Source organism: Trichechus manatus, unplaced genomic scaffold (assembly GCF_000243295.1).
Source record: "Trichechus manatus latirostris isolate Lorelei unplaced genomic scaffold, TriManLat1.0 scaffold00120, whole genome shotgun sequence".
Classification (NCBI taxonomy): Eukaryota; Metazoa; Chordata; class Mammalia; order Sirenia; family Trichechidae; genus Trichechus; species Trichechus manatus.
Window position 1 is genome coordinate 2,574,089 of NW_004444056.1, and position 15,546 is coordinate 2,589,634.

The window sequence follows — 15,546 nt, forward strand, 5'->3', positions numbered from 1 at the left end:
AAGAAGGGTGGGGGGTGGGAAAGCGTATATCACAAATTACCGGTTGTTTTCTCTCCCACTGGAAACTCCGTGAAGCTGCTTTCTCGTACCCCGTGTTTGCTGGTCTCCAATAGGAGTCCAAGATGGTGGATCCACGCTGTGTTAGCTGATAGGGGACCTCTGCATGAACCTCTCCTCGCTCTCCGTTCTGTGCCAGTTTTCTCACTCCATTTGGTGCTTGGCTGAGTTCTTTATCTCTTCATTTGATGTTTTAGGGTTTCAGGATGGTTGTTTTCTCTGTTCGGCTTAGTTTTTCGGATCTTTGCTGTGGAGGGACGGTGTGGTGCTTCTGCTTAGAACGCCATTTTCAAAATGGCTGTCTTAACATTTTTTGCAGAACAGATGTTTTAAGTTTTGATGAAGTCCATTTTATCAATTTTTGTCTCTTATGGATCATGCTTTTAATTTTGTTTGTAAGAAATCTTTGCCTAATCTAAGGTCACAAAAATTTCCTCTGTTTTCTTGTAGAAGTTTTATAGTTTCAGGTTTTACATTTAGGTCTGTGGTCCATTTCTAGTTCGTTTTTGTGTAAGGTGTGAGGTAAGAGTAAAAGTCAAGGTTTTCCATTGTTTTTGCTTCTAGATGTTGGATTAGCTTCCCGTGGCTGCCTTAACAAATTACCACGAACTGGATTACTTAAAACAACAGGTGTTTATTCTAGCATAGTTCTTGAGGCCAGAAGTCTGAGATCAAGGTGTGAGTAGGGCCAGTTCCTTCTGGAGGCTCTGAGGGAGAATCCATTCCATGCCTTTTTCTTAGCTTCTGGTGTTGCGGGCCGTCTTCGACGTCCTTGGCTTGTAGCTGGTCACCCCAATCAGTGCCTCTGTCTTCACGTGACTTTCTTCGCGGTGTGTCCTTGCCTCTTTGTGAAAGACACCAGTCATGAGATTCAGGGCCCACCCTAATCTGCTATTACCTCATCTTAACCAATTATATTTGCAAAAATCTTATTTCCAAATAAGGTTGCACTCTGAGGTTCCAGGTAGACCTGTACTTTAGGGGGATGCTGTTCAACCCACCACAGATGTTTTGGGTAGATATTCTGAAATTAGAGCCCCCAGAGTTTGTGGTGAATTGGTTGTAGATTGAGAAAGCGTCTGGGAAGATTCCCAGTTTTGGGGCCTGAGCAAATGAAGGAGGGAAGTGCCACTAATTGCAATGGGGGAGGCCACATGAAGAGCAGGTTCGGCAGTTCAAGAGTCATTGTGGTCATGTCGGGCTGAGTGGGCAGTTGGAGAACTGTGCCTGGCACTCGGGGGTCCTGGCTGGAGACATCGAGTGCAGAGGGTGTGTGAAGGGGTGTGTCGGGTTAGTGTGGAATAAGGGGACCCATCAAACTTGGGGACCCCTGCTTCTACCCACCTGCCACATACTTCTCTGAGTCTCAGGCCTCTTCTCTGTGGAAAAGGCTACTGAACCTTTGTCCATAAGATGCTCACGTCCCCCCTTTAGCACGGGGCTGCCTTGGAATCCATCTTTGCCATGGGCACAGGCTGTACAACCAGCTTTCCCTGTTCTCCAAAACAAACCTTTCTACCTTCGATGCACTAGTAACACAGTTAATGATCAAAAGTCAAATACCAGAAGAGCAGAAGGAAGAGCATCTTGCATTGGGCACCAGGAGACAAGTTCAAGAATGTCCACGGCAGCTTCATCAGCATCCTTGAAAGCTGGAAATCTTGCAAAGGCCCATCAGCAGGGAGTAGAGAAACCGGCTGAGGCCCATCCAGGCATGGAGTACTGCTGTGCCACAGAAACGACCAACTACTGACACACGGACAACATAGTGACTCTCAAATGCAGTATGCTGAGCGACAGAAACCAGATGCCAAAAGGGATGAAGTGATGTGTGTGTGTGTGTGAGTAAAGAAGACAGACAGGGGCCTGATTGCCTCGGTCTGAGTCTCTGTGACCTTGGGAAGTAGCTTAACCACTTTGTGCCTCAGTTTGCTCATCTGACAAATGGGGATAATGACAGTTCTCCCTTGGCTGGCTGTTGTGCAGATCAAGGAGTATATGAAAGCTATAGAATGATGGTCAGTGTGCACAGTGAGTTCTGAATAAGTGCCAGCTACTGTCCTTATTATTTCCTAAAAGTTCTTGTGGCTTATGTTATGTTAGGGTCATCTCTCTTTGTTCTTATTTAAGGACAATGTCACCGTAACTGCATTATGGCATTTGTACTAGATGTCTAGATGTACTAGTTGTCTAGATGTACTTTTATTTACCACAGCAATCCCTTACTGCTGGACGTGGGGGTAATTTCCAACTTTTCAGTGTTACAAACAGCTCTGAGATGAACATTCTGGTATATAAATCTTCGCAGCAGATTCTTAATTATTTCCTTTGGTTAAATCTCAAATGCATACACAATTTGAGGCTCTTAATATATTTTACCAAACTCCATCCAGAAGAGTTTGGATCCGCACCCCCACCAGCCAAACATGAGAGGACCCGCTCCCCAGGCTCTTGCTAACATTGCGTATGATCATTGTTGGCTTGTGATCTTTGCCAGTGAGGTGAGTCAGATATTCGCTGTCATCATTGGAAGCAGTGTTTCTGCAGTTACCTTGAGAGGAACTACATCTTTTTCTTGCCTGTCGGCCATTTGTGTTTCTTTTGGAAATTTACAATTTAAATTTCCTGCTCACACATTAGTCCATTATTCTCTTTGGATGTTCATCTTTGATTGATGTGTAAGAACTCTTTATAAATTAAGGCTATTCAACCTTTGTCCTGTTTTTCAATTTTTTTTCCTAATTTTTTAATCTAAATTTTTGTTTTGTTTTGTTTTTAATTATTAGGGAGTAACAAACGTTTTTGCTTTTTACTTTTCAAATATTCAGATCTACCAATCTCTCCCCTTTTTATTTGGTTAATAATTTCTGCCTTTGGGGCCATGGTTAGAAAAGTATTATATAAATATTTGCTTTTCCTTTCTTCTAACACTTGCCTGGTTTCTTTTTTAACACCTTAATCTTCTGAGGGAGTGCAGGGTGGTGCAGATGGGTAAGTACTCCACTACTAGCCAAAAGGTTAGTGATTTGAACCAACCCCAAGGCCTCGGGAGACAGGCCTGGCGATCTGCTTCTGAAGGTCACAGCCTTGAAAACCCTGTGGGGCAGTTCTGCTCTGCACACACGGGGTCGTCCTGAGTCAAAGTCGACTTGATGACAACAACAACAATCTTCTGAGCGTCCGGAGTTTATTTGCCCCTGCTCTGCCGCTTTCCCAGTGGTCTGTCCCTGCCGCTGGCTGAGTGGCCGCCCCTCCTCGCTGAGCTGTTTTGGTCCCGTGGAGTCTCTCCCACTTACCCTGATGGGCAACAGCACCCTGGCTGCGTCAGAGCTTCCCTGCCCTGGGCTCTGACTGACTGCTGGGTCTTGCTCCACCTTCTGCCCCCGGGCTCGCAAGGTGGGTCCTCATACCTGTCTCTTCCTCTCTAGGCACCTGCAGCCAAGTGAAGCCACCCCCGCAGGGAACCTTCCAAGTCCTTCGTGGCAATGGCACTTCCGTGGGGACAGTGCTGCTGTTCCACTGCCCCTCTGGCCACCAGATGGGGGGGTCTGGCCTCGTCACCTGTGCCTGGAAGGGGAGTGTTGCCGAGTGGTCGTCAGGGACACCAACGTGCAAGTGTAAGGCCCGCTCAGTGACTGCCCCTGGGTGGGTGGCCCCACGTCCCCTCCACGGCATGGCTATGGGTGTTCCCTGAGAGCGGTGGGTATGTAGGCAAAAGCTGGGCTTCTGTTTAGATCTGCACCCCCAGGCCATTGGTGGGCTTGTTTGGCCACGACCCCTGCCTGTTGGAGTGTCACATTTGCAGGGTGATGGAAACCCCCTAGACTTGAAACCCGTGGATGGCTTTGAATCCTAGCTCTGCCTCTGACCTGCCCTGTCCCCTCCAAGAGGTTACTGCTGCTGTCTGAATTGAGCTTTGTCATCTGGCACGTGGGGAAGCTAACATTCACTCATTCAATACTTCACTGATGCATGCAGCAAACACTCATTAGGATATTCCATGCACCAAGAATTCCAGGCACTGGTGACACAGAGGACCACAGCGTGCTCCAGCCCTGCAGCTCGCAGTCTGGGGGAGGAGGTGGTTTTCTAGTTTTTCTGGTTTTTCTAGTTGTTGTATAGGGTGTAGGAGCCCTGGTGGCACAGTGGTTAAGCACTTGACTGCTAACTGAAAGGTCAGCAGTTCGAACCCACCAGCTTCTCTGCAGGAGGAAGATATGGCAGTCTGCTTTGTAAAGATTTACAATCTTGGAAACTCTCTGGGGCCATTCTCCTCCGTCCTAGAGGGTCACTATGAGTCAGAATCGACTCGATGGCAACGGATTTGGGTTTTTTGTACAGGGTGTTGAGGGGTTAGATGAAATAGTAACAGTTGAGTGCCCAGCACAGCATTTGCCACAGTGAGGCCATGAGTTAATGTGTATTGTGCATAAAGAGGGCTCCATAGTCAACACAGTTTGGAAAATGCTAGGATTACAGGCTACAGGACTTCTCAGAGCCTTTAAAATGCTCGCATGCTGAATAATCTCTGAGAATGGGGATGTCTGTTAGGATTAGGTTCCAAGAGACACAAAACCCAAAAGAACAGGGGCTTAAACAAGATTTAACTTTCTGTTACCCATAAACCTCAGGATGGGTAGTCCTAGGCCCTCCTATGGGGCACCACAGCAATGGGGATTCAGGTACCTTTCATCTTGTGGCTCTGTTGGGTGTGACCTCAACTCTGTGATCCAAGATGGTGGCTTCTGTGTTTCAGGCACTAAGGTGAAGAGGTAAGCCAAAGGACACTCCCCCGTGTCTGAAGGAAGGTCCTTAGAAGTTGTTCCGCATCACTTCCTCTTTTATCCTATTGGCTGGAACATGGTCATGTGGCCACATGCTGCTGCAAGGGAGGCTATGAAATATAGTCTTCATTCCAGTTGGCAGTGTCCAGCTAGGATGCAAGGGAAAATGGTATGGGGGAACGTGAGCAGGGCTCACCACTGAGGGTAAAGTACACAGCGTTGCTCAAAGTAGGATCCCAGCTTTTTTCTTTCCACAGGGTATCCCTGAGCACCTGAAGACTCTAGTTGTTAATGCACAGCTGAGGTCACACAGCTGATACATGGCAAAGGCAGGGTTCAAACCAACGCCCTTTGACCCCAAAGACAGGGCATTTTTCTTGGTTTTGTTACTTCCTGAAAAGTGACCTGAGAAGGCACGTAGGCCTTTGAAGCATTTTGCCAGTTCAGAGCATTGTGAAAGCTCAGACCCTGGGCTGGGCAAGTCCTTGTCCACGACAGTGGCTGCTGTCATCTTGTCTGTGTCCCCACGCTTCCTCTGCTTTTCAGCCACAGCACCAGTTGGTGGGAGCAAGTGAGGCCATCACTCTGACCTGCCATCAGAGCTTCTTTCCAATTTTCCACACTGCAAACTCTTACACAACCTCTAAAACCCTCCCCAAATGGTCCCTTCTTGGGGGTATCTTCCCTGATAGCCCTACCCACAGCAACAGTTTACACAGACCTTTGCCTCGGCCTCAGATTGGGCTCCCTGAGGCCAGGCTGGGTCTGACCGCTGGGGTCTGGTGGGTTTGGGTGAGCCTGCCCAAGAGTTGGTGCGTGTCTCCCTCACAGCTGTGCCCCCACACGAGACCTTTGGCTTCAGGGTGGCCGTGATTGCCTCCATCGTCAGCTGTGCCATCATCCTGCTCATGTCTGTGGCCTTCCTCACCTGCTGCTTAATGAAGTGTGTGAAGCGGACAGAGAAGCGGCACTCTGACAGGTACAGCCTGGCCCACGGGGTGGGGGTGGGGAGAGCTGTTGGATGGCCCACGCTCTCTGGGCCTTGGGTCCTCCGTGTGAAACTGGCCTGCAGCCTTGAGCCCTGCTGCCTTCTTTTGCCCATGCTCCCAGGAGAGAAGGAGTGGGCAAAGAGTGTCACAGGAAACACCCTGGCCGCGTCTGGGAGATCATATGCACGTGGCCTATCATATGGTCTCTCCTGGAAAATGTTGCATATGGGCTTGAGAAGAGTGTGTGTTCCTTTGTTTTGGTAAGTCTAGTTGGTTTATAGGTAGGAGAGCCCCAGGGCCTGCCCGTCCCTCCTGAGTGCTGGCCTGCAAGGGGGTTCCTAAAGGAATCCTCACACCAAGGGGCTGCCCGAGGGCTGGCGTTAGTCCTCAGCTGCTAGAATCGGGGTGTGTGCCACTGTGGGGGCAGGCTTGGCACCATGCTGTGCACAGAGCCCCGGCAGCCCTGCCTGGCGAGCAAGGGACATCGCTGGCTGCTGGTGAACACGGAGGCAAGGCACCCTGTTTAGCAACACGCACATGCGTGCTGAGACCACAAGAAAACCTGAGTAGTGATTAAACTTGAAAGTCAGGGCAGCCCCACGTCACTGGGGTGCAGGGGCAGTTTTTTACTATCCTTCAACTTGTGCAATGTGCCATCTGCACCTGACGTGTTAGGGTCATTCAAGTGCTGTGAACGCCTGCACACTTCACGTGGCATCACTCACCCTGTAGACAAGGGTTGGTTAACCACAGCCCACATCTGGAACCCTGCCTGCCTCCTGTTTTTGTAAATACAGTTTCATTGGGACACAGCCATGTTCCTTGGCTTACATGCTATCTGTGGCTGTTTTTGTGCCACAGCGTCGAGTTGAATAGTTGCACAGACACTGCCTGGCCCGCGGAGCCTGCAGTACCCCCTTCTTGGTCCTTTCAGAGAACATCCGCAGACCTGTGCAGTGCCCTAGAGCTGTGCGGAGTGCGTGGGCACGGCTGGTCCACTGTCCTGGAGATGCTGTGTGTTGAGCGTCCTTTACTGTCTCCTCCAGGACGGCCCAGCTATGGTACCAGCTCAGAGGCAAGGACCTGGAGACGCTGCAGGCCGCCTCCCTTGGCCTCAAGGGCCTCAACAACAACAACAACAGCCACCCCAGCTGCCAGCCCCGCTTGGGTGAAGCTGCTTTGCAGGCACATGACAACCACTGCTTCACCTCGTGAGCATGGGTGCCTTGGCCTGGGAGGGGGGTTGTCCCGGGTGGCCCAGTCTGGGGGCTGCTTGCCCGAGAGCTTGGACCACACCCTGCTGCAAGTCAGGCTCACCCAGCCCTCTCAGGGCCTCAGCCCCCCCACCAAGGCTCTGTCCTCAACTCAACATTTCTAATACCCAAAGCTACCCACAAACAAGCCTACATAGGAGTGGAGGTACACTCAACACCTGCATCCCCTGACTCCCTTTACCTGGGCTCAGCAGCTTGCAGCATTCTGCCACTTTCTCCCTCTCCCTCCCTTCCTCCCTCCCTCTCTGCCCTCTTTTCTCTCTCTCTCAATATATACACACACACACTTTTTTTCTGAACTAATATATTCTCTTACCGTCTTCTGACTCAAGTCAGTCTGTCCTGATGGAATAGGGACTGTGTGGTAGACTGTCTCCCAGTGTCATGTTTAGCTCTGAGTGTGCGTCTGCGTCTTGGTTCAGTTCATCCAGGATCACGCGCAGCTCAGCAGCCAGGTCTCTGGCTCCTCTGTCTCTCGAGCGCTGGCATGGAGGCTCCAGTGGGGGACTTGCACGGGGCCCATGTGCGTCCGTCTGGGCTGCCTCGGTCAGATTCAGGTGTGCATGCCTGGCTGGAGAGCTGCATGGGTGACGTGTGTCCTTCTGTGTATCTGTCTATTTGTCCAGAGGCACAGGTGTTGGGAGCCCTTGGCTGTGCTGACTCTGGCCTCGGGGTAAGGCGTGTCCACCAGAGCGCTCTGCCCCGGGTAACTAAGAAGTGACTCCGAGAGGGGTCTCTGCTCCCCAGCCTCTGACCTCCAGCCTCGCGTTGGGGACGTCAGTGATTGCCCCAGGGGTTTGGAAGATGGTGATTCCGTAATTCTGCTGTGATTGTGTCATTCCTGCCGTGAGGAATGAGGATGAGCTCTTTGGTTGTTTCCCTCCTTTTTATTGTTCTGTTGTCATTTTTAGTATCACTATGAATTCATGGATGTACTTTTAAAAAACTTTATTTTGGGAAAATTTCGCAAGTACACAAAATTAGAGAGCAGCACAACGATCTCACATCCCGGCTTTGACAATGACTGAGTCCTGGCCAGACCACGTCCCCCACCCATCACTCTGAAGCACAGGGTTCTGTGCTCTCGCTGTTCTTTGAGAGCCTGTGCGCCTGTGTCCTCCTGGTGTGTCCTGTCATTACCTGAGCTCTTCCCTTCTCGTATAAGATGCTCCAGGCTCACCTAGTACTTTTTCCACCCCTCCCAGAAGCCAGCCCTCCTCCAAGGTGCCCGGCCCCTTTTGGTGGGGAGTGAGTTTGGAAGCCCAGGCTAGGCAGTGGCCGTGAGTCATCGGCCTGGTGCTAAGTCCTGCACCTAAGTGTCCTCACTTTGTTGCCACAGAATCCTTTGAGGGAGCAAAGCGCTCTGATAAGCCCCCTTCCTTGACACGAGCCTCAGAGTCCCTCCCCACCCTCAGGAAGGCGAGCACCCCTGTTCAGTGGAGCCAGCCTCCTTGTACGGGTGAGGAAACCTAGGCATAGAGGGGGCCACAGCACAAACCCGGCCCCCGCAGGGTCCAGGCCAGGAAACAGTGCAGAAGGGCTGATGCCCTCCTGCCCCTCCCATGTGCTGGAGAGGCCCTTATTCAGGGCCGAGAGGGAGGAACCAGGGCTCCTGAGACCTGTGCCTGCCCCATGCCCAGCCCCCAGTAGCTGCCTCTGCCACCACCAGTGTGGCTACAGGGTGCCACTTCTTTCAGGAGCTTTTAGGAATATAGGTCAAGGGACACAGTGTCAATGGAAAGTCCGACGGCCTGTGAACCACTCCTGGAGGGCAGCAGAGAGGTCTGCAGTTGCTGGCGAGCACTCCCAAGCTGGAGGAGCCCGAGTTGGGGGGAAGTGCAGCTGTAGTCTGCTGAGCCTACCAGCATGGAGTCAGGCCTTGTTAGGGCCAGGCGTGACCTGGCCAGGCCACGTGCAAAGACACTGTCCTTTCCTCTGGGTTGAGCCCCACTGCTAGGCTGAGGGCGGGTGCTTAATTGTCGCCTGTCACTTGGCCAGGCTCAGCTGATCTGGGCCTGGTACGGGTTCTGGAGTCAGCGTGTGGTTGGGGGGATGGGATAGGAGAGGATGGTCACAGCCTGAGTGGGAGCAGGATCAATAGTTGCCCAGCACCCAGGGGCCAAACCAGACCCAGAGAATGCCCTGGACCGGGGACCGCACCAGGTGTCTTTCTACTTTTTTGTTCTCCTGACACCCCCTGCCCCGCTGGGCCTGTGTGTGATGTGGCACCAGCTAGGCTTTCTGGGGATTGGGAGCAGGTAGGCTATTGAGGTGTGAGTTGACATGTGACAGTTGACTGGGAGATGAGAGGTCAGAGGGTCCTGGGACCAGCCCATTTGCCCAGCTCCACGGAAGGGCCAGACCCAGGCACCTGGGAAGGCAGCAGAGTGGGATAAGCCTAGCCCCACTCTTCCTCCAACTCACATCTCCTCTCCCCACAGAGACCATGGCAAGGGCACCACAGAGCTGGCCAGCATGGGCCCCAGCGTGAATAAGCACCCCTGGACACCTCTGCCCGATGCTCTGAGCCCCAGTGTCTCCCGGGTGATGGTGCACATAGAGAGCCCTGCGCAGACCCTGCCTGCCTCTGGACCCACCCCAGAAATGCCAGGAATGCCGGGTCAGGTGTCAGCAAACCTGGGGTAACCTGAGAAGCTGCAGCCGGTACCTGCCTGCCCACTCCACCAGCCTGCCATCTGGTCTCCACGTGTGTCTAACTGGAAATGGTGGTGACTTCTCAGGGCTGAGCTGACACCAGAGACTCGGGGCCTCAGTGGGAGTGCTCTGTCCCAAGGGAGCCTGGCTGTAGCCATTTTTATAGATATGGCTTCCTCGAAACCATTTCTGAGGTCAACACACCAGCTGTAGCCTCCTGCTAACCTGGGTTTCTTTAAGGAGACTGGGTAACGGTTTTAGAAAATCGAGTTTTGCATAATAGACTAAGAAAACAGCAATAAACTTTTTTTTTCAGCAGTTACAGGTGGCCGTTCTAAAACTCAGTATCTTCTTCTAAGCAGGGACTCTTCCAGGGTTCTGCATCCGTTGTCGTTGTCTATATAGCTGAGGATGAGCGTGTGAAGTAAAACAAAATAATTGTTTAATACCGAAAAACACAAAGGTAAAAAATCACTGTCCCAATTTTTGATACTTTGTAACAAAACCTTAAGTCTCGTGGCATAAAACTAGTCATTTATTATTGCGTCTCAGGGCTCTGGGCTTGACTGGGCGGTTCTCATTCAGGGTGTTTCATGGTGGTTGCAGGCAGGTGGTGGCTAGATCTCATGGGGTTTGTTGGTCAGAAAATCCACATGCGGCTGACTCCATATGGCCTGGGCTTCCTTACAACATGGAGGCTGGTTTCCAAGGCTGAGGGTTCCAAGGGTGAGAGTTCCAAGTGCAAGTGCCAGGTAGAAGCTGCACTGCCTTTTATGATCTGGCCTGGGAAGTCACACAGTGTTACTTCTGCTGCATTCTATTAAGAATAGAGAACACCCCTTCCCAGAGTATGACCTTTACCCACATCTGGGAGTTCTGTCATGTTAATAAGTGCAGAACTTCCCAACCTTATTTCCCTCCTCAATCACTTGTGTCCACCTGATCTGTCAGTGCCCAGTGGGAGGGGCTACACTTCCTGTTAGCAGTACTTTTAGTTTTTCCTTCCATTTACTATAGAGCCCTGGTGGTGCAGTGGTTAAGAGCTCGGCTGCTAACCAAAAGGTCAGCAGTTTGAATCCACCAGTTACTCTTTGGAAACCCTATGGGGCAGTTCTACTCCGTCCTATAAGTTCCCTATGAGTCGGAATCGAGTCAGCGGTAACAGGTTTGGGTTATTTTTTTGCTTGTTTGTTTCCATTTACCATAAGATTATTAATAATAAATTTTGATTCTTATAAAGGTAAAATGTTTTCCTTGAATTCACTCTTGTCAGCTTATAAAATCAGCCTCTGACTTCCCAAAAAAGAATAAAATCCAACCTATGATCAGTGGGAGGGGACTTAGACTCCACTTCTAGATGGGAGGAGTGCCAAGAATTTGCAGACACATTTTTAAACCATGACGATCACATTTAACCCAGTTACTTGTAAAAGCAATTATATAAAAAAATGACTGTGTCTCTTACTCTTCCAGCCTCACTCCCATGGATATTGATGTTAACTTTGTGTATACATAACTGTGTATATACACATACGTGCATAACAAGATGTGATTTTTATCATTTTTATTTTCTTTTACTGCTTTTTATTGCTTTGTAGTAAGTTTTGAAATGAGGATGTGTGAGTCCTTGAGGCTACTTCATTCTTCTTTTTCAGGATTATCTTGGCTATTCTAGGTTCCTTGCAATTCCATATGAATTTTAGAATCGGCTGAGATTCTGATAGGGCTTACGTCGAATCTGCAGATCAGTTTAGAGAGTATTGCCATCTTAACAATGTTAAATCTTCCAGTCCATGAACAGGGGGTATTTTTCCATTTATTTAGACCTTTAATTTCTTTCAGCAGTATTTTATAGTTTTCAGAGTATAAATTTTGTACTTCTTTTCTTAAATTTATTCCTCAGTATTTAACTCTTTTTGATGCTATTGTGAATGGAATTGTTTTCTTAATTTCATTTTTGGATTGTTCATTGCAGGTGTATAGAAATGCAACCTTGCTGAACTCATTTATTAGTCATAATAGTTTTTAGTGGATTTCTTAGGATTTTCTATATAGAAGATTATGTCATCTGCGAATATAGTTTTCTTCATTTCTAATCTGGATGCCTTTTATTTCTTTGTCTTGCCTAGTTGCTCTGGCTACAATCTCCAGTACAATGTTGAATAGAAGTGGTAAGAGTCAATATCCTTGTCTTGTTCCTAATCCAGTCTTTCACCATTTAGTGTGATGTTAGGTATGGTATTTTTTATAAATGCCCTTTATCAGGTTGAGGAAGTTCTCTTGCATCCATGTGATAAATCCCACTTGGTCATAGTGTATAATTCTTTGTATATGTTGCTGAATTCAGTTTGCTAGTATTTGGTGAGGATTTTTTTTTTTCAGTCCATATTCATAAAAGATATTGATCTGTAGTTTTCTTCACTTGTGATGTCTTTGTCTGGTTTTGGTATCAGAGTAATTCTGGCCTCATAGAATAAGTTGAAGAGTATTCCCTCCTCTGCTGTTTTTCAGAAGAGTTTGTGAAGAATTACTATTCTTCTTTAAATCTTTGGTAGAATACAGTTGTAAAACCATCTGGTCCTGGACTTTTCTTTGTGAGTAGTTTATTGATTACTGATTCAATCTCTTCACTTGTTATACTTTATACAGATTGTGGTTTCTTCTTGAGTCAGTTTGGTATTTTGTCTTTCTAGGAGTTTGTCTATTTCATCTGCATTACCTAATTTGTTGGCATATAATCGTTTACAGTATTTGTTTGTAATTCTTTTTCTTTCTGTGAGTTTGGTAGTGATGTCCCCCTTTTCATTTCTAATTCTAGTAATGTGAGTCTTCTTTTTCTCTTGGTCAAACTAGCTAAAGATTTGTCAGTGTTTGATTTTTTCAAAGAACTAGTTTTTAGTTTCGTTGATTTTTCTCTATTGCTTTTCTATTTTCTATTTATTAATTTCTACTCTCTAATTTTTATTATTTCCTTCCATTTGCTTGTTTTAGGTTTAGTTTGCTCTTCTTTTTCCAGTGTCCAAAGGTGGAAGGTTAGGTTATTGACTTGAGATCTTTCTTTCTTAATGTAGGTATTTACAGCTATCAATCTTCCTCTAAGCACTGCGTCAGCTGCATCCCTTAATTTTTCGTATGTGTTTACCCATTGATTATTTAGGAGTGTATTTAGTTTACACAGATTTTTGAGTTTCCCAGATCTTTCCCTGTTACTGATTTCTAATTTCATTCCATTGTAGTCAGAGAACATTGTATTGTTTCTATCCTTTTAGATTTATTGAGACTTAGTTTAAGGCCTGGCATATATACACCTATCCTGGAGAATATTCTATATGCACTTGAGAAGAATGTGTATTCTGTGGTTGTTGCGTGGAGTGTTCCATATAGATGTCTCTCAGGTGTGGTTGGTTATAGTGTTCAAGTCTTCTATTTGCTGTCAATCTTCTGTCTAGTTGTTATATGCATTATTGAAAATAGGATATTGAAGTTTCCAACTATTATTGTTGAATTGTCTATTTCTCCCTTCATTTCTGTCAGTTTTTGCTTCTGTATTTTGGTACTCCATAATTAGGTGTATATTTTTTTATTTTCCTGATAGATTGACCTTTCTAATCATTGCAAAATACCATGTTTATCTATAGAAACATCTCTGGTTTTACAGTATATTTTGTCTGATATTAGTATAGCCACTGCAGCTTACCCGTGGCTGCTGTTTGAATATGTCTTTTTCCATTCTTTTACTTTCAATCTATTTGTGTTTTTAAATCTAAAGCGTGTCGCCGGTAGAGAACATATAGTTGGATCATGTTTTTTATTCAGTCTGACACTTTCTCTGCCTTTTGATTGGATTGTTTAATCCATTCACATTTAATGTTATTATTGATATAGTTGCATTTACCTCTGTCATCTTTCCTTTTGTATTCCATACATCTCATGTCTTTTTTGTTCCTCCTTTACTGCTTTCTTTTGCATTGAGTGAATATTTTCTGATATAGCATTTTAATGTCTTTAATGATTGTTTCACCATATTTTTTTAGGGTTTTCCATATACAATTAACTTATCAGAATCAGCTTCAGAATTATACTAGCTTAATTCCACTAATGTCTGGAAGCATATAGTTCTTTTTCCTTTTTCTCCTTTTTGTGGTATTATTGTTATACATATTGTATCTGTTAATGTTATAAACCTAACAACACATTGTTATAATTAATACTTTACCATCTATTGTTATTTCCTTAGCCCATTAGAGTGTCACTGCTACTCACCTCTTTTGTGCTATTGTTAGCAAATACATTACACATATTACACATTTCTACATGTTATAGGCCCAACAATATTATGTACATACTGTTTTATGTGATTTCTCTTTTTTTTAATACTTTATTGTGTTTTTGGTGAAGGTTTACACAGCAGTTTAGGTTCCCATTCAACAATTTCTACACAAATTTTTCAGTGACATGGGTTACATTCTTCACAACGCGTGAATATGCTCATTATTTCCATTATAGTTGTTTCATTTCTATTAATCTAGTTTCCGTGCCCCCTTACCTTCTTATCTTTGTTTTAAAGTAATTGTAGACCATATTGTCTCATACAGAGCCTTGATGACACAGTGGTTAAGAGCTCAGCTGCTTACAAAAAGGCTGGCAGTTCAAATCCACCAGCCACTCCTTGGAAACCCTATGGGGCAGTTCTACTCTATCCTGCATGGTCTCTGAGTTGGACTCAACTTGACGGCAATGAGTTAGGTTTTGTGTTTTAGAGGATTTTTTAAAGGAGCACAGCACTTGTGGGTGATGTTGTTTATTTTGTGAGCCAATCTGTTGTGTAGCTAAAAGGGGCTATTTTTGGTTCAGGGTTTGAAGAGTATCTCAGGGCAATAGTCTCGGGAAGTCCTCTAGTCTTAACCAGTCCAGTAAGTCTGGGTTTTTTTTTTTTAGGAATTTGAGGTTCTGTTCCACATTTTTCTTCCATTCTATCAGGGTCCATCTATTGTGGTCCTGATTAGAATGATACATAGTGGTAGCTGAGCACTATCTATTTCTTCTGTTCTCAGGGTAGATGAAGCTATGGTTTCTGTTGACTGTTGGTTCTGTAGACTAGTTTCTTCTTTGACTCTTTGGTTTGCTTCTTTCTCTTTTGCTCCAGATGAGTAGAGAACAATAGTTGTATCTTAGATGGCCACTCACAAGCTTTTTTTTTCTTTTTCTTTTTTTTCTGTTGTACTTCAGGTGAAGACTTACAGAACAAATAGTTTCTCATGAAACAGTAGGACACATATTGTTTTATGACATTAGTTAACAACCCCACAACATGTCAATCCTCTAACTTCTCAACCTTTTTTTTTTTGGTGAAAATACACATAGCCAAAGAGACACCATTTCAAAAATTTGTACATGCACAGTTCAGTGACATTGACTACCCTCTTCCAATTGTGCTGTTATTCTCACTTAAGATGAAGGCTTAGGGAACAAAATAGTTTCTCATTTAACAGTTACTACAAATGTTGCCCTATGACAATGGTTAACAATCTCACAACACATCAACAATATCCTTACTCAACCTCGGGTTCCCTATCACCAGCTTCCTTGTCCCCTTCTGCCTTCTGACCCTTGTCACTGGATTACTGTACCTCGTTAGTCTCATTTGGTTTTACGGGGCTGTCCACTCCCAGGCTGAAAGGTGCACCTCAGAGACAACTTCACTACTGAGCTAAAAGGGTGTCTGGGGGCCATACTCTCGGGGTTTCTCCAGTCTCCTTTAGGCCAGTAAATCTGGTCTTTTTTTTT

At 46.4% G+C, this 15,546-nt stretch overlaps 2 protein-coding genes across 3 annotated transcripts in view; both read left to right on the plus strand.

Moving 5' to 3' along the window:
• The window catches only part of SUSD3 (sushi domain containing 3), a 38,594-nt gene extending 26,981 nt beyond the window's left edge, over positions 1–11,613 (plus strand). Inside the window, exons 2-5 of the mRNA XM_004384247.2 lie at positions 3,486–3,674; positions 5,673–5,820; positions 6,877–7,041; positions 9,546–11,613. Coding sequence (XP_004384304.1) covers positions 3,486–3,674; positions 5,673–5,820; positions 6,877–7,041; positions 9,546–9,750 — 707 coding nt within the window. The 3' untranslated portion in view covers positions 9,751–11,613. The remainder of the gene's footprint in view (positions 1–3,485; positions 3,675–5,672; positions 5,821–6,876; positions 7,042–9,545) is intronic.
• Positions 7,013–15,546, plus strand: part of CARD19 (caspase recruitment domain family member 19) — a 65,228-nt gene continuing 56,694 nt past the window's right edge. For both annotated transcript variants that reach the window (XM_023738613.1, XM_023738615.1), the window contains exon 1: positions 7,013–7,041. In XM_023738613.1, coding sequence (XP_023594381.1) covers positions 7,020–7,041 — 22 coding nt within the window. In that variant the 5' untranslated portion in view covers positions 7,013–7,019. The remainder of the gene's footprint in view (positions 7,042–15,546) is intronic.